We start from the raw sequence: 17,581 nt of genomic DNA, 5'->3' as shown, positions 1-17,581 counted from the left end.
AAATGTACGGGCTTCATTGCATTTAGTCTCGTCTTCGACATTCCCAAAGGAAAGACCCCAGTCTCCGAAGTGGGCCTCCACTTTGCAAAATCGTCTTGCTGGATCATCGAGGGTCCAGAGAAATCAAAACATTTCCGCAGGATTTTAAAAAACTAAAAACAACATTTAAAGACTTGTTTTTGCACTTTCGAAGTGTCCATTCTGTTCACGACTGGATGTTGAATAAAGATTTAAAACTGCACAGCCTTACCGTTTGATGCCACAGAACCCCATTCAAGTCCCGTGTGTCACAGACCAGCTGCTCATCACAGACACAGGCCAGGCTCACGGGCCTGCTGAGTCACTTTGCTGCAAATGCACCAGCGGGGGGGGGGGGGTTCCTGGCAGTGTTCGTTCAGGTCACCTCTTCCATTGTGGGTTCTTTGCTTTTAAACCCTGGAGGCGTGCGTGTAAACACGCTCCCCCCAGCGGCACAGCCACAGGGCTGCGAGGTCGGGGTGCTTATTAGTGTGGCTCATTGTTCGCTTTGCTGTCTTTGTAAGTCAGGAGAGCCCTTGTTTTCTCACAAGCTGGAAAGGTCCTTCGGATGAAAGTCTGAGAAAAGATGTGAATCCGAAGGCTTGATGATTGTAAAAGCCCATTTCCCCATTTTCTGCTCCTAAGATAACCATCTAAGGGGCACCGGACGCTCAGGGCACCCCAGCCTGGAGCGGCGGCCTGGCTCCGCTGGCCTGTGTCTGGGGGAGCAGTCACTCTGCTCAGCTGCACAGAGTAGGCCTTTAGGGTAGAGTCATGTGAGGCCGAATGGAGCCCAGGGACATGGGGCTGCTTGTTCCCCCCTCCCCTGGGGTTAGCGGCGCCCCCCAGTCCTCGGAATGCGCCAGCGCACCCGCCCTCCGTGTGGCCGGGAGTTGACATTCAGGGAGAGCCTTGAGGAGGCATAATGTTTTGAGAGCCAGAAATGACAAGTGAATTCATAGAGACGACGAGTCTTTGTCGCCAGAGAACGACGGGGTTGTTGCTTAAGAACCAGGTTTCCAAGGCCCCGGAATGTGCCGCCTGGTGAGGAATGGGTGGCGGTTGGCACGGAGATCACGCTGCCTTGGCTCGGGTTCAGGAGGAGGGGTCTCCCAAGCTGCCCTCGTCCCCCCTCCCACCCATCAGACCCCCCTGCCAGCTTGTCCCTGGACCGACACCGAATCCTCAGGCTGGACACCAAAACCGTGACACATTAGCTTGGAAAGTGACTCAGGTGGACACAGATGTGACACCCAGACAGGACGTGACCTGTTAGGAAAGGGGCAGGGTAGGCCTGCGTCTCCTCCCTCCGCACCAGCCTGCGTTCCTGGAGGTGTCGCGCAGCAAGTCTGCAGGCCGGTGGCAGCCCCTGCCTTTCTCCGTTTACTTTGTGGTCGAAGCTGCGTTTATCACCCGCCAGTCTCCGTGCCCCGTCCTCAGCGTGCAGTACGACTTCCTGTGGTTTTGGGTGTGTGGGATAGAAACTGTTTCTGCCCTTCAGTGCTCTGGGGTAGAATCAGGCTTGTGAACTAATCACCACGTTCTGTCTCCTTACTTTTTCCCATTGCATTTTAATTTCACTTAACACATTTTAGTTCTGTGGTAACTTACCTCCTCACTGTTAACACGATACCCGAATTCTGTAGCTGTGCTCTGTAACCCCCGGGGGAGGGTGACAACGGCAGATGGCCTGGAGGACACAGCACGCAGGGCCTGAGTAGGGCGCCCCGCCCCGAGTGGGTCCAGCCCCAAAGCCAGTGGAACGGCACTCACGCATCTTGGTTCAGCGTGTTTCCGCTCACAGAGGAGCAGTGATGCTCGCAGAACCAACGTGGGTCTCAGCGTGAGTGTCGGTGGCAAGGACCCGGCCGTGCAGCACATACATGTGCCACGGACTTGGCCAGAGGTCGTCCTGGAGAAACTCCAGAGGCTCTGGGCATGTTTATTTCTGCACCCATACACGTTCCTGCAGGAATTCCTTTGCAGCGTCATTACCCTGACGGATTATTGATCAGTGATTTCCCCGGCTCAGCTCCCAGCGCTTTGCCGTGTCCTCCTGCGGTCTCCACACCGTTTTTAAACAGGCGAGAGTTAAAATTGGGATGTGTCGTCCCCGCTTCGTGGGTGACTTTGCCGCGTTCTCTGTGCTGAGTGAAACATTTGTAAAGTACGTTGATGTATTTAATGGTGACTGCCTTCTGGCGATTATATCCCAATTTGATTTTGTGATGAACTTCTGCTTTTTATATATTTCTTCCTTTTGTGCATTTATTAAACATTCTAACAGCCTGAGGATGGTGTACTAATTGCATGTGAGTTTTTTTTAAGTTGCTTTTTTTTGGTGTCCCTCCCTTACTAAGCACAGTGTGTGACTGGCATTTCCCTGGCACAGCTGCCAACAGGTGAGTCTGGGGCCGGGGCACCCGCCACGGCTGCACACGCGGACGGTTCTCACGCATCTGCCTTTACACTCAGACGTTTCATTCTTTCTTCTCCATGAAGAGTGTGGCGCCCTGGCCTTCCTGGTATGGCTGTCCTCGTTCTGCCTGATGTTTCTAGTGTTCCTCTCAGAGCACAGCCCTGCACCTGTCGGGGGAAGTGACCGTTCTCTTGTGTGTCGGGGGCACAGGACTTCTCAGCAGCATTTATTGAGTGACTGTGCTCCCTGGGAGGGGACAACGAGGGGGCGAAGCAGCACTCCAGGATGAACCTAAAGGGAGAGGCAGACTGGCTCCTTCAAGGGTGCCAGGGAGGGTCTGCGGTCGAGGGCAAGCTTGGGGTTGTTGGTGAACTAGAAAAAGGAGCAGAGACGTGATTTCCTTCCATTCGTCTGGACCGCGCATCCTGCCAGCAGACCCTGGTTGTAACTGGCCTCCTTCTAAAGTCATTTCCACTTTATGTCATTTCTTTCCATCATCATTGATTTTCCTTTTGGTAAAAGGAACAGGCAATCCTTCAGGTGATGGAGAGCTTAGCCTGACATCTTAGGGGATATCTCAGCATTAGGGAAAAACACGCTCGCCAGACCTCACGTGGGAATCACTGAGGTATGGATTTAGCCTTCGGAACTGGAGAGGTATCTCCTCCCACTCTGGTTTCACAAGTTATCCTAGAATTTTTCCATTATGTACATCGCCACATTCCGAGATGCTCGGAAGTCATCTGACTTCGCTGGAAATTAGTAAAAAGCAGGGTGAGAGAGGAATTAAAATGAGCTCTTCTGTAAGCTGGACACATGGTTTCCGGGAGGGGCTCCTCCTGCCTCCCCCGAGCCCTGGCGGGGGCCTCCTCACGCCTCCTCCCCAGGTGCCCTCCCTCTCTGGTCCTGAGCACACCTGGACACGTGTGCTTGCCCACAGACACAGAGGGCTGGTCCCCCTCCTCCCACCGCTTCCCAAGGGGCAGGCTTCCAGGGAGGGGTCCAGAAAGCCAGTCAATCACTGGTGGTGGGGGGCGCCCTGTCTCAGAGCCGTGGGCTCCGTCCCCACCCCGGGCTGCACCGCCAGCGCCCAGGAAGCCAGGGTGGCAGTAGAGGGGGCTGAACACCCGCCCCCAGAGCTGCCTAAAAATGTCACCAAGAGATGCCTCTTCATTTAGAAAGGACGTTGTCTGAAATAGAGGACAAGTAACTAGAAAAGTCTTTTGACCCAGTGCAGCAGGGACTTGCCCAGGTGTGCCACCTCTGAGGGGCTTCACCCCCGGGGGGGGCAACCAGGCCTCATCAGGGCAGAGACTCCACAGCTTTATCCACTGAGACACACTTTTAAATACTCTGTAGTGTGTTCCCTTCACAGTAGCATTTCTAGAACGCCTTAATATTTTTCTGTGTCACAACTGCTGCTTAGTTCCATGTATAACTAGCCGTTCACCTATTTTTTAAAAATCCACTTCATCTGTAGCCAGTCGAAGGCGTCTCTTGAAACCTGTGACACTGACTTCATCTCTTGACCCTGTAAGGCTGCTTCTCTCTCTCTCTCTCCATCTTTCTTCTTGGTATCCGCTGTGGACAGTCGAGAGGACCTCCCTGCAGGCCACTTACCTTGGTCCTGCGATAATATTCACCCCCCGCATCGCTCAGACTTGGCTGGCACAGCAGGTGCTGTCTCACAGCCGATGGGGCAGGGAAAACGCAGTCAGTTAGGGCCACTCTTTAGGAAGCTGTGTAACAACAGAGCGCAGGTTAACGCAGATGTCACGTGAAGGAGTATAAACTCCTATTAATACTTGCTCCTGAATGCCACCAAGCACGAGGAAGACCGTCCAGGAGGACGTGGAGCCCCAGGGGTCTGCTGGAGTGACTTCTGAGCCCTGCGTTGCTCTTAAATGAGTTCATTTTACCCTGAAGTACACGGAGGGCCCACAGTGACACCCCGCAGACGACCCCCCACCCCAGAGCAGGAATGATTTCCATTTGTTAAGTCCAGGGCAGATGCGAACGCACTTGCTCTAAAAGGAAAAAATAACTCCACAAATAAAACAGTGTAAAAGTTACTCCAGACAGGCTTCAGAAAGCCTTTGCACCCGTCAGGTGGCCTGGCAGAGGCCTGCTGGACTTGCCGTCTTGGAAATCTTCCATGACTGGTGCCAGCTACGTTTTTAAGAAACTTTGGTCACATAATTAGCAACAGAATAGACTCTAAAGGGATCGTTTCTGAAACCTTCCTTCTTGCTCCTTTTTTCCTGCCATCCTTCCTTCCCAGCATCCCTGGGGGTTGTCCCCTGCCGCCTTCCCCGGGTCCCCCGATTCTGCAGGCTCTCGCGGGTCCATCTTCCATCGTGGTCACACACCCTCATTCCCCACTCACCGTCCGCACCTGCCGGGGTCTGGCCAGCAGGTCACGGGCACACCTGCAGGAGGCCCAGGGGCTCCACCCACGGCACCCACGTGGACTCAACTGGCCACTCTGTCCCCCCTGCCCGGCAGGTCCCGTGGCTCACGCAGAGCAGGAGCCCGCCGTCCGCTCCTGCCCGCCGGCCGCCCGGGCTGTGCAACATGTACCAGGTAAGGTGAGCGTCCCCCGCCCATGCGTGGTGGCAACTTGCGGCCGCGGAGGAAGACATCCTCTCTTGATTCAGGGTGGGTCCTACGAGGACGAGCCCTGGGAGTGAGCCTTGACCCGCTGCCCCATCTCCTGGGAAAGCCAGCACCGGGCAGACACGGAGCGCTCAGCAAGTCCAAGAGGAGCTGGCTCTCGGGCCGCGTCCCCCAAGTGCCCTGGGGTGGAGGGCGAGCCCTGGGACCTGCCCCCCTCCCACTGGTCTTCCAAGCCCATAGGGACTGTGGGGTGATCGCGTGGACAGCAGGGGCAAAACACCCCTAGGAGAAGCATGGGATCAAGCCTGGGTCAGACTCTGGTCATGCAGGGCAGGGGGCACAGCCCCATGGGGACTCCGAGGTCTGGGCGCCTGCTGTCCCAGCACAGCCGGCCTGTGCCCCACCTGCCTTCTTAACCTGAGAACAAGGTTGAAAGCACGTGCTGTAACACGAAACAGGAGGGCGGCTTCTGGCCCTTGATGCAGCCCCAGGGCTGAGCAGTGGGGCCCACGGAATCCTGATGGTGGATCATTCCTCTTTAAAGGCATCAGAGGAGGGGCTGGGAGAAGGGATGAAGACAGGCCAGAGAGGCGTCCACAGACCTCTGGAGGGGAGGGGCAGCTGTCACCACCCCCACGTGATGGTATGACTGCAGGGGCTGCAGGATGCCCAACCCCAGCTGATCCAGGGGGCGAGCAGCTCTACGAAGGCCAGGGGGCTCGCCGGGCTCCCAGGCAGGGCGGCAGGAGGCCGGCGCTCAGGACCCTGCGCCATCATCACCCCGGACACAGCAGTGACGGGGCTGCTGGCTGCATGGGAGGGGCTTGTCCGTCAGGCCACCGGGCAGCGGGGATGAGTCCGCACCTGGATGGCTGCAGGGGGTTGGGGGGCCGCCGCCCCCACTAGTTGTGCTTCTGCTGTTCCTCATGCTCACTGCGCAGGGGGCTCTTTTCCTGTGGCTTCCCCTTAAAGCACGCACCCCACCCCGAGGAAGGCGCTGAGGGCCCGCCCCCTGGGGGCCCATAATCTCTGGGGCCCTTGGGCTTCGGCTTGATTTGGACTTGGCCATGAGGAAGCCGAGCCGGATGGCCCTCCTGGGAAGGCCCAGGGTTCCCAGGCTCACTGTCACCCTGTAACACGGTGGGGGACAGGGTCCGGGGAGGGCAGATGTCCCCAAAAAGAGACCCACATGTTCCCTTCACCCTGAAGCCACCCAGAGCCCCCTTCTCTCCTCCACCATCAGAAAGCAGAGCGGCTCCACCCAGAGGCCCCACTTCACCACCAGTCCCGGGCGCAGAGCAGGAGGGCGGGGGCTAGGACTTCGGTGTTGAGTGGATGTTTAGACTGCTCGACAGAATGCTGACTTCTCTTTGCGGGGAAAAGCTGCAGCCCTGGCCCCCATGTCTTCACCCTGGACAGACCACTGCGCCTCCACTTACAAACCCGGCCAAAGACATATGGGAGCTCCCATAGCAGCGCCACGTGGCTCCCGCTCTGGGCTGCGGACGCAGCGTGAGGGGCGGGGCGCCTGCGGGCCTTCAGTCACAGGCCTTCGCCTTTGTCATCTGTCCTCTCACGGTCCCCCCGGTCCTCACGGGGTCCAGGTGGGCTTGAGGGAACACACTGGAAGAGCCCGGAAGGTGTGGACGGACTAGGCGGCCATGTGCGTGTCTGGGGGCGGGGCTCACACGTGGATTCAGGGACAGGAAGACGAGGTGGAGCAGGGGTTGACACAAAGCCCCCCCGTCACGGTCGTGTCCTCTCAGCAGCCCCCGCAGGTCCCGGCTGTGCGTGCAGGTTCCAGGGGGGCATCTCGGCACCAGCTTCCCTCCCGCAGGTGGAGCCTCGCAGCTCTCACGCCCCCCCACCTGCTCCCCCACCGAGTAAACACTAGGCCACTGTCCGCCCTCTGGGAGAAGGGCTGGCAGCTATTTTCAGCGTCCTCCTCCAGCATGTTGGCATCTTTATTAGTTCAAGAAACCATTTTGGTTTTTTTTTTTCTTTATCGGAGGGAGGAGTTAATGGCACCAGCCATGGGTAAAGGACTGAAGGATCAGGCCACCCTAAATGGCTTTAAAATCCACTTGTCCTGAGATCCCACGACCAAGGCCTTTGAAATAGGTTCTCGGAGGAGCCGGAGACGCTGGGTGAAGCCACGGCTGAGCACCGCCTCGAGGGGGCCCCGGGCCAGGAACCAAAACCCCCCCTTCCCCTGAGCTCCAGGAGCTCACAGCGGACGCACGACGTCAGGCGGACGCGCGGGGCCCAGGCATCCCAGCACTCCCCTCCTTCCCTCTGTCCATGTATCTCTGTGTACAAACCCCCAGAAAGGGAGAGAAGGCCCAGCGGCCACGAGTCCATGTACTACACTGGGGAGCAGCCGACTTCTTCAGGAACTGGCCGCCCCGCCCCCACCCCACTGGGGACTCGAATCCAGGGGATTTCAGCCTTGTCTCAGTCTGATGTGGGGGCTGACACTCCCGGGGCTGTAACGTGCCTGTGGGAAGGGAGGGGAGCCCCAGGACACGAACTTGTACCTGAGGCCCCCGAAGCAAGCTGGGAAAGCATGATTCCGAGGTGGAGACGAGGAGGAGAACACACAGCGGGGACGTCGGCGCCGGGTGAAGGCAGCAGAGCCTCTTCCTTCCGCTCCCTCATCGGGCCACCCCGGCCCCGCGTGGCTGGGCCTCCCAGAGCGCATAACGCAGAGCGCCTGGTGCCTGTGGGTGGAAGGCGCTGGAAGGGCGCCCTGAGCGGGCAGCAGGGAACAAATGCCTGGCCCCGCACCCCCAGTCCCCCCTGTGCCAGCTTGTCCGGGCCCTGGAGATGCCGGAGAGCAGGGGACAGCCGCACGCAGCTCCTGCCCCTCGGCTGCTCTGACTGGTTCCCCTTGAAGTCCCTCTGCCTCCGTCCCGCGGCCCCTGGGAGCTGGTCCTCGCCAGCCTGGAGAGGACACTGTCCCTGTCCAGCCACCCGGTCGTGGGGTGCACCCAGAGTCGCCTGCCTGGCTCTGAACCCACAGCCAACCATCCCCAGGGCACTCGGGGGTGAAGGAGTTAGACTCTCGGTACCTGGAGAAGTGCAGAGTGAGAATCGGCGCTGGGTTGCAGGTCTGATTCCTGGGCTCAGCCTCGTATGTCTGCTCTGAGCTGCCTTTTCTGGCCTGGAAAGTGGCAACCGTATCAAAAATGACTGTCCTGCCGCTGGGGGCCTGTGCTGATGCAGAGAAAGAGAACCCCCACTCCTCGTGCTGGGAAAGACCGGCGTCAGCCTGCCTCCCGCAGGGGCCGGAGCCACTGAGCACAGCCCCTGCGAGGCCGCGTCCCCACCCCACCAGCTCTGGCCCTCGGCCTTTGGGTTTCTGCTCTCAGACCTCGGTTTCCTCACCAAAAGATACAGGCGTCAAGCGACAATGGAGGACATTTCTTTGAAGACGAAGGCGCCAGCAGCCCTTTCCTCAAGCCTCCAGGGACTTCCTCAGCTGAGTGACAGTGCACCTCTCTCCCTTGAGTGCCCAGGGCGACATCACGTGCCTCAGGCTTGTGGGGTCTTGTTCTGCTCAGAGAAAACACAGCCTCGGTCCCTGGGCATCCCTCCCACAGGAAGGCCACCCCGAGACTCCCCTCCTACTCAGTCTTCCAGTTTTCTGAATTGGATTTCTTCATAATTTCCAAGTGTGTGGCTCTGACCAGAGCTGGGTGGTCTGGATGGGCCTGGAGGTCTGGCCGTGGGGACCCAGAGCAGATCAAATTCCTCGGGGACCGTGCTGACGCGGGTGGGCAGGCCGGCTGGCTGTCCTTGGACCTCATGTCTCCCAGAGCGGGGCCGGTGGTCTAGTCCGCCCCCCGCCTCAGGGGCTGCCCCCCCAGCGCAGCCGCACCCAGCCGTAGCCTTCACTTGCTGGAAGGCCTGTTGCAACTTGGCTTTTCCTTCCAGAATAAGTCTTCCAGACTCTGCGGCCTGTAAACTGCTGGCTGTCATCTTGTGCGAGGGAACAGTTGAATTCCAAGCCAAGAAAAGGCATCCTGAGTGACTGGTTTCTGCCTCTACTGAGATGTTACCTTGATATTTATGCTGGAAAGCCTTCTACATGCTGTACACACACAGAGGCCTTTAATGGGTGCCTGGGAGCAAAGGGAAAAGGTCGGAGCGGTTACAGCCATCATCCATCCCTGCCTCCCACCATCTTGGAAGGAGACCCAAGGAAGCCCCCCAGATTCCACATTCAAGAACTTCGCTCTCAGCACCAGCTCTGCTGCCCTGAGGGGGTGAACAGCGGGGAGCCTTCCCTGCAGGGAGGAGGAGCCCGTTCCTCCGGCCGCAAGCTCCCCAGGCTTCCCAGACGAGATGGAAGGGCCGTCCCATGCATCAAGCAACGCTCCTGGCAGGGAGGCCCCGGGCAGCTGCGCATCAGACCGGACAAGATGGGACCCACCTGACAGCAGCGTCCCACTCCAGCCGGGGCCCCATCCACCTCCACGGCCTCCTCCTCCATCACATCCACTCACTGGGCCGAGAGCTGGAAACTGGCCGCGGAGGTGCCCGCCTAAGGTTAAACCTCCATCAGAAAATGCAGAAAATGCTCCGTCCCCGCAGCGTCCGCTGAGCCAGCAGAGCGCGCTGACTGTGATGCCGACTTGCGGTGCTTCTGTGCCTGGGGTGACCTCACTCCCGTGGCTCATGGAGTCTTGCTCTGTCACCACCCAGAGGCCCGTGACTCCAGCCCTTGGGCGGCGTCCCCGGAGGCAAAACCCTTGGTCCCGAGGAGGCCGGGGGCTTCTGTTCCCTCATTTCAGAGAGAAAGAAGCCATTGCACCCCTGCCCCCGGCGTTCAGCTTCACATTCCGCCAGGAGCACGGAGTCTCCAGCTTGGAAACCAAACCGGTCCCTCTAGTCACAGCTGAGCGACCGCCCCACCGAGCGGAGCTTCAGGGACACACGGGCCGCCCTCACCAGCCGGCCCTACGCCCCGCCAGCCACCTCGGTCCCAGCGTCTGAGAAGAAATGTGTCATCAGAATGGTCGCCGGGTCACCGAAATTTTCCGTCTGCCCCTGAGTCTGCCCAGTGACCGAGCTGCCTGCGGCCAACACCGTGAAGGACAAGCCCATGGTCTCAAACACACCGAGTTAGGGATTCGGGAACAAACACACTCGAACTCACCAAGGGCCGAACCACAGGGCGACCCACGAGGTCATTCAGACAGAAGGGAGTTCTGTCCGGAACGCAAAGCCTAAGCGCCTCACCCTCGCGGGGGAAACCTGACTCTGTCCCGGGCACGCTGGGCGCCGTCTGAGCGGGAGCGGAGCAACTGCCGCCTCTGAAAACAAATCGACGAGTGTGGCTGAGAGGCTGGGGGGGGGGGGGCTTAGGGCCCAGCGACCTGCGGGACAGGCCAAAGCGCCGCGGGCCGGGGAGCACGGAGGGAACAGGCCACGCCACAGCACTGTCCCAGAAAGGGAGCAACATCAGCACGCGTGCGGCTTCCGTGCAGATGGGCCGCGTCTTCTGCAAGCTTGTGCCCTTGGTACCACGCGCTCTGGTCTCTCATAGTTATTTCACAGGCCCCCCAGCTCAGCATCTGGCCCATTGCCCTGGGGGGACTTGAAACTGCTCCTTCCTTCCTTCCAAAGGGCTACAAAGAGGTGGCCGGGTGGACAGACCCTGTCACCTCTCACCAGCGACACGGTGGGAAGTCAGCAAGGCCAGCGAGCATGGAGGAGAGCCATTCAGTGGAGCTGCTCAACAGAAGCCACTGAGCCTGCTGCCCCGTGAGGGCTGCCTGAGGACGGGACACCACTTCAGCAGGCTCCTGAAAGGTGTCAAGGGTTAGCATAAGCCACAGAAGCGAAGCCAGAGAAAGTGGGCGGAAGTGCGTCTGCCTCACGGTGAGCTACATTGCACGCCTCTCAAAGAGCGAAGAAAAGAATCCGGGAGAAGCATTATTTGGCTTTGTCACCACTGTCACAAGTAAAGAAATCACTTTGTGACCCCAGGTCTTGCTCTATTGTCCTTCCTTGTCATGGGCAGTTGGGAAAAACAGCGACACTGTGATTGCGGTTCCAAACAGGTTAACAAGACGAACCGCTCAGCTGCCTGGATCTGAGTTTCTTGAGTCCCGCGGAATCAAAAGTTCCTCTATGGGGTGGGGGAAGTGAAATGCAAATCCCTTTCCTCCCTGTCTCTGGACCCTCAGGGAGACCACCTCGTGAAGGCACGTGTCCTCAGTGGCTCTTTGTGGGTGCGCGCACGGTTCTGCCTCTTCGGCCCGTAGCATGACAGGACAAGCGGCAAAGCCGTGCATTTGGGGGCAGTTGGTGGGTGGGGTGCTTCCAATCAACCAGACAAAGCAGAAGGCGGCAGACAGTTCAGTTCTGCTCGCTTGGGTTGAGGCATTACTTTTCCACTGAATGCGGGAGCTGACCGGCCCCCAGGTTTCATCCTTTAAAAAACAGCAAACCTGAAAAATCTCGTCTCTCTAACTAGACTTGCGACTGCTGCATCCAACCCCCAGCGTTTGCTAGGAGACCAGGGCTCATTCTGCAGCAAAGAGTGGCGACCACACTCCCCAGTTCTCCGGCTGGTATCCGCCGTCTCTAACCGACGCCACCATGACGCTTTCTTTTTCTTCTCTCCGAGCACATTTTTACTTCCAGCTCATCCCACCTTCACCGGGTGTTAAGTCTACCTACAAACTTTGAAAGAAATGAACACGACTTTGTGGAAGTCCATCCTTCTCTGTTACCTCCCTTTGCTCACGTGGCTGCCCCGTGCTTTCTCACCTGCTGGGACCTGTGGGTTGGGAGCATCTCCTCCCATCCGCATGGGCTCCGTGGGGATCTCACCTGGCGGGGCTGCCGAACGCTGGGAGCCGGACTGGAAGGGAGCAGACCCGGCAAGCTCTTCCCTCAACCTCTCTGAGAACACCATCCACAGCCGGAGGATGAGGGGTGGCCGTGAGCAGCACTTTTGGTCCAAGACCCACAAGGGTGAAAACACTGATGTGTCCACCCCAGGGTTTAAAGGCAGGTGGCATCGCTGTCTTTGCTCCTTTTTCACACTAGATTCTTCTGGGGACATAAGGAGAACCATGCATTCCTAGAACTTGTGTGACTGACTTGACTCAGAAAGTGCCTGGAAGGAACTTGTCACTGCTCTGAGCCACCAGATGACGGGACCCATCCGAGACAGATCCAGAGAGGCCACTGTGGGCCAAGCTCTGCCCTGGCATCAGTGCCCATCGCTAAGCCGGACAGCTGCCCGGGGCCTCGGCAGATTTCCCGTCAGGAGTTAGGTGTCCGCTGAAGTCTGATGGCTGTTCAGGAACCATCTGCATCTGTAGATATGTTGCAGAAGAATGAGTTCCAGCTCGCGTTACAGCTCAGTTGTGACAGCAACCTAGATCCCGGAGAAAGACCAAGCAGCACACAGACAGTTGGAGAACTCAAGTTTACTACGCCAGCAGGCCCAGAGAATGTTAACACTTCAAGGTGTGGACCCTCTCTGTAGGTTTACACAGGCCTTTTATAGGCTGCCAGTTTACACTTTGCAACATCGTATGTAAATAAGGTAACAGAAGTTGACCAACGAGGAACAAGCTTTGTAGAAATAGACTAATCAGGAGTGAGCTCCATGCAAATGAAGTACTACAAATGGACCAATCAGAAGTTAGGGAGCTGGACCAATCAGAAGTGAGATTAATAACCAGTCAGGAGTGAAGGAAATAACCAATCAGAAGTGAGCTCAGGGAACCAATAGAATCCTAGGTGTAAGTTAGCCGCTTTAGAGACAAAAAGTGAGATAGAGCCTCTGGGCCAGGGAACCAGACGGTGCTGGGAGGAGAGCAGCGGCCCTGCCTCGGGGTCCTGCCGGTCTTTTTATGGGGCTTCCGCCTCACTAACAGACCCAGGGCCGTCGGCAGGCTGAGCTGGAGACAGCCCGGGGTGAGGGCACCTGCGTCGGCGACCTCCAGGAAGACGCTCGACTCTGAGTTTTAAGAGGGCAGAGGTTTCCAAACAGCCGCTCCGCGCGGAGCTCAGCTCTGTTCACATCACGTGGAAAAGATGGAGCTCGTGTTACCAACACTCCTTGTCAGGTACGCATTGTGTTTGCAGGACCAGTTCCCCCCAAACTGGCGGGTGACGAGCCGGAGTCAGCGTGGAGGGACAAAGCGTCCTCTGGGTGACACCTGTGACCTGCGGGCATTTGGTGCCCCTCACCTTGCCCCGCACCTGGGGCATCACATCATCATGGACACTTTGTCATTAGGGGCCGACGCAAGAGACAGGCAGGATTTTGGAGCTTGGGTTTTAAAGCACCAGAATGAGAGCTGGTCCTGACGGGCCGGCGGTGCCAGCGCGACCACCGCGAGCCCTCCGGCTGCGTTATTTGTGCCTGGGTAGCTGATGATTTATTACTGTTCTCTTGCCTCCTTTGTCCTCATCCGAGTCATTCTTCCAGAAGAGAGAGGCAAGGACATTAATGCTTGGCAGAGGGAGGGGAGGGGGTCCGGTCTCCTGGGGCCCAACAGGGAGGGCACAGGGCCCGCGAGTGTGAACACAGAGTGGGGACACGTCCCAGAACCGCGCGCTTGCTATGATTAGGGTCGTTGGCATTCTGATGGTGGATTCAGGGAAGACTTTAAATTCCTCCCTCAGACAAGAAACAAATTAAGAACTAGAACTCTCTTTTCCCCGAAGCACAAAGCCGCAGGCACAGTGAATATTCATTTTTTTTTTCAAGATAACAGCATTTTCCTCTGAGCGGGAATAACTCCATCAATTTGCTCCAATCAAATCCAAACACAAATGATGGCGCAGACAAACGCCTTGTCCCTGTTTCCATAAAACAGCCGCTCACTCATGGAATGGATCTCTCCCCCATCTGAAGGCCATCCATCTTCAGATGCATCAGGCGAAAACTAATCTCCCGTTATTATTCGCCAGTTTAAGAACTCCCAGCTCTCCAGCAAATTGGAAAACAGTTAAAAATCCTCCCTGGTGTCTGGGGTGAGGGGGGCCGTGGGGGGGGGGTGCGCGAAAGCCGCCCAGAAGCCAAGTGCACGAGCTCCTCCCGCTGGCAAAGGACATTAACACAAGTGGAGGGAACACAGTCATTTTTCAAAAACAGCAGTGAGTGAAACAGGCCAACGGAAAGCAATTCATGTTAAAAATCAATGGCATAGCGGTCCTTTATCCCGTGGCCTTCCTCCCATAGTGTGTAAGTTTTTTAGCACAATGTTATTTCATAGGCCATCACAACGTTTATTGTTGTTTTGTTAATCATGACACAGAAAAGGGTAACATGTCAGTGCATGTGCCACCGTGTCGCTGTGGTCACGTCCACATCTCGGGGGCTCCCTCCCACCTGCCGGAAGCCGGGTCTGCACGTGGGCATGAGAGCATGAGCCAAGGTCTTCCTTCATCTGTGGGGTTTCTTCCACGAATGAGTTTGTTCCAAATCTTCACGTAATATTATTTTTCTGAACGACTGAGAGGTTTTCATTTTTTTTAATTGGACAATTTTTTTTTCTAGTTTCGTCTATCGAGATACTCAGCCGTGTGTGTTTCGGAGTCCCCATGTTAATGTCCTGACCGCAAGTGTAGACGGGTGGGCGTGGGGTGGGGTCCGCATCTCGGGTCCCATCTTCTCTGATCGCCCAACGTCAGGGTGATGGCCACTCCCTCCTGCCCGGTTCTTACTCTACAGGAAGACTGATCTTCGAATTCCTCCTGTGCCTTTTAATCACCTGCAAAGTAAATGAGGGACTTGGAACAGGATAGACGTGAACCCAGAGACACCAGGCGTGGCAAATAATCATAAAGTGTTAACAAGTCTGGCTTTCGGTCCTTCGTGAACACAGATAAATCTGTGCATTAAACCTGTAGGTCAGTTTGGGGAGAACTGGTATCTTTGCCACACTGAATCTTCTGATCCGTGAATATAGTATGTCTCTCCACTTGTTTGTCTTCTTTGATTTCTTCCACCAGCATTTTCTGGTTTTTGCATAAAGATCCTATACATGCTTTGCTAAATTTATAAGTAATATTTGTTTCTCAGGTGCTATTACATACAGTAGTGGCTTTAAATTCAGAATTTTTTAACTAATGTATGAAAACATGACTAACTGTCCTGTCAGTAACAGACCATTGCAGCTGCAACATAGCAATGCTGCTGCAACCACGTGACTACGGCAGAGCCTCCTGGACAGAGTCTGAGTCCAAGGCCTCGTCCAGTCACTCTCCAAAGCATATGTAACAAAATAATCGTGAGGTTTCATGATGGCTGCTCTTACTTAACGTCTGTTCCATGTGTTCAGCTCTGTATTAAAAGTGATCCAGTCGCCGTGTTAATTTGACAAGCAGTTAATGCTTATGGGATGCGTAGCTCTGTGCTGAGGGCCGTAGAGCAGCAATTGCCTTTTTCATGAACGGTTCTGACCCCAGATTCCAAGAACTGGAATACAATTTACCAACTTCATGTGTTCCTTAAAGGATTTAAGTTATTTTTCCCTCAAAAGACTGGTGACCAATGTATTTGTAATAAAACTCACCAAAATATATAGTTCCGCTTTCAGCGTTCAAAGCTGGTATGCGTGATTGTCACGTGAAATATTATTAGCAACCCAGTGCTCCATTAACTGTCTCACAGCAGAGATGAGTTTTAATAATATGAAATGCACATATTCTACCTGAACATTCATTTATAAAATGTAAGAAATTTTTCTAGTTGAATCAAGAATGTGTGAATTAAAGTGCATGGTGTTTCCATGACTCAAAATCTAACACATCATGCAGAAAAAAACGGTATATAAACACCAAAGTAAGCGTAAGTTGTACTAAATTTTGAGTTGTTTTCATTCTTTTCAGCCATTAGGACGGCACCTAGTAAATAACCCCACTCGGCAGAGACGCTAGACCTTAAAGGTCGCTTTTTCTCAGGAAGTAGTTTACACAGTCACCTAGCTCATTTGTTCCCTTTTTAATTCTTAATTTTACACTCTCTTCACTGGAGAAGTGTGTGTAAGGCTGGCCAGCAGGGCAGTGGGGGCCTGGGGGGGCTCGTGGACACCTTGTTTAAAGGACAGAGAGGGGGCCGGTCCACTCAGGGCCAAGACAGTTCTCAGAAAATAGAGGAAAACCTGGGCACATGGTCCAGTGTCGGACCCCGAGGGGGCCTTCCAGGCCAGCGAGAAAGGAAGAGGCTGAACTGAGAGAAGCAGGCGCAGGGAGAGGTTGTGGAGGGGAAGGAGGGAGGCAGCGTCCTTCGCAAAGCCGCACGGGCTGGAACGGGAGGAACCGGAGGAGGGCCACCCCGGCCTTCGCTTCAGTGCCGATGTCGGGGAGGGCACACGTGCCAGGAGTGTTTTAAAGCAAAACCTGCAAGGTTTGTTAGCTGAGCTAATAGGGGAGGTGGAGCAGAGTCCAGGGGGACGGCAGGGTTTCAGACCTCGCGGGGGGTGTGGGAAGGCCATCAGCTGGGGAGTCAGAGACGTGAGCGGTAACTAGTGTGTGGGCAGCACGCCTGGAACTGGCGCCAAGGACAACACACCTGTACTGAGCGCCAGTACAGCGGGCCTGTATCTGGTACCAAGGACAGCATGTCTGCAGCTGGTGTGGGGACAGTGCACCCGTAACTCCAAGGACAGTCCGGTCGGGGGTGCAAGTCTCACCTGTGAAACTAAGCCCATGAAACACACTAAATTCTCGAGAAGCACTTTTTAGGCTTGGTGGCAGCAGTGTCTCCTGCGTGCGACGACGGCCTTCTGAGCCGCACGCACCAAGCGGGAAATGGAGGGACGTGTTCACGAGGCTTCGGCACATTTCACCGACTGGCTTTAATGAAATTCTCCTGACGACGGACTCTGGCCCCCTCCTTCTGAGCACGAGAAGCAGCTGGGAGGCCCTGTTAGCGCCTCTGCAGAGGGCGCCCTGTCCGCACCTTCCCCCCGGGCCTCTCCCCAGGGCGGGCGGGCTCCTGCGGGGGCACAGGCAGCGGCCAGCCAGCCAAGGGGGCCGCGAGGCCGCGGGAAGCGAGTTGCTGCCCGGCCCAGCGATGCTCACCACTGCTGTCTCCTCTGCACCAGTCACTGACCCAGAAAGTTCTGGTTCCATGGACGGTGGCTGGGCCTGGGCACAGTGCCCAACAGTCCTGCCCTGCTCGCTCTGGCCAGGGAGCGGTGGCCCAGGGCTGGGCGGACGGAGGGGCCTCTGTGACCCTGGCGCTGACTGTGAGAGGCAGGTGGCAGTTCACACGCGCAGCTATGATGTGCTGCTACGGCTGTTTCATGTGCCATTCCTGAGTGTTTTCCTTTACCCAAAACAGGAGCCGGGGGAAAGGCGCTCTTCCTCCCCATGGTAGCTGGAATCGCCCTTAGGTGACCTTCATCACCCTCTGCCCCTTCTGCGACCCCTGTCACTACTACCCAGGCCAGTGCCTCGCGCTGGCCTGCGGTGGGGTCCTCCCTCCCGCCAGGGCTGCGTCTCAGGGTGCATGTGCAGCCTCCCAGCGTAAGTCCTGATTGAAAAAGA

General features: G+C 56.5%; 1 protein-coding gene and 1 long non-coding RNA gene across 9 annotated transcripts in view; one reads left to right on the top strand and one right to left on the bottom strand.

Moving 5' to 3' along the window:
* The window catches only part of MBP (myelin basic protein), an 83,996-nt gene that overhangs the window by 57,870 nt on the left and 8,545 nt on the right, over window positions 1-17,581 (top strand). For 6 of the 8 annotated variants that reach the window (XM_074355196.1, XM_074355195.1, XM_074355197.1 and 3 more), the window contains exon 5: window positions 4,943-5,020. The exons of the other annotated variants lie outside the window; for them this stretch is intronic. In XM_074355196.1, the coding sequence (XP_074211297.1) occupies window positions 4,943-5,020 (78 nt within the window). The remainder of the gene's footprint in view (window positions 1-4,942; window positions 5,021-17,581) is intronic. 8 annotated transcript variants of the gene reach the window in all.
* On the bottom strand, window positions 5,035-10,211 carry LOC123617176 (uncharacterized). The gene is made up of 3 exons (XR_006725301.2): window positions 8,441-10,211; window positions 8,125-8,216; window positions 5,035-7,773 (listed from the first exon to the last, which is right to left on the bottom strand). It is a non-coding gene; the product is annotated as an uncharacterized LOC123617176 (long non-coding RNA).

Source organism: Camelus bactrianus, chromosome 30, assembly GCF_048773025.1.
Source record: "Camelus bactrianus isolate YW-2024 breed Bactrian camel chromosome 30, ASM4877302v1, whole genome shotgun sequence".
In the NCBI taxonomy this organism is placed as follows: domain Eukaryota; kingdom Metazoa; phylum Chordata; class Mammalia; order Artiodactyla; family Camelidae; genus Camelus; species Camelus bactrianus.
This window is presented reverse-complemented; position numbering and strand designations above follow the sequence as displayed.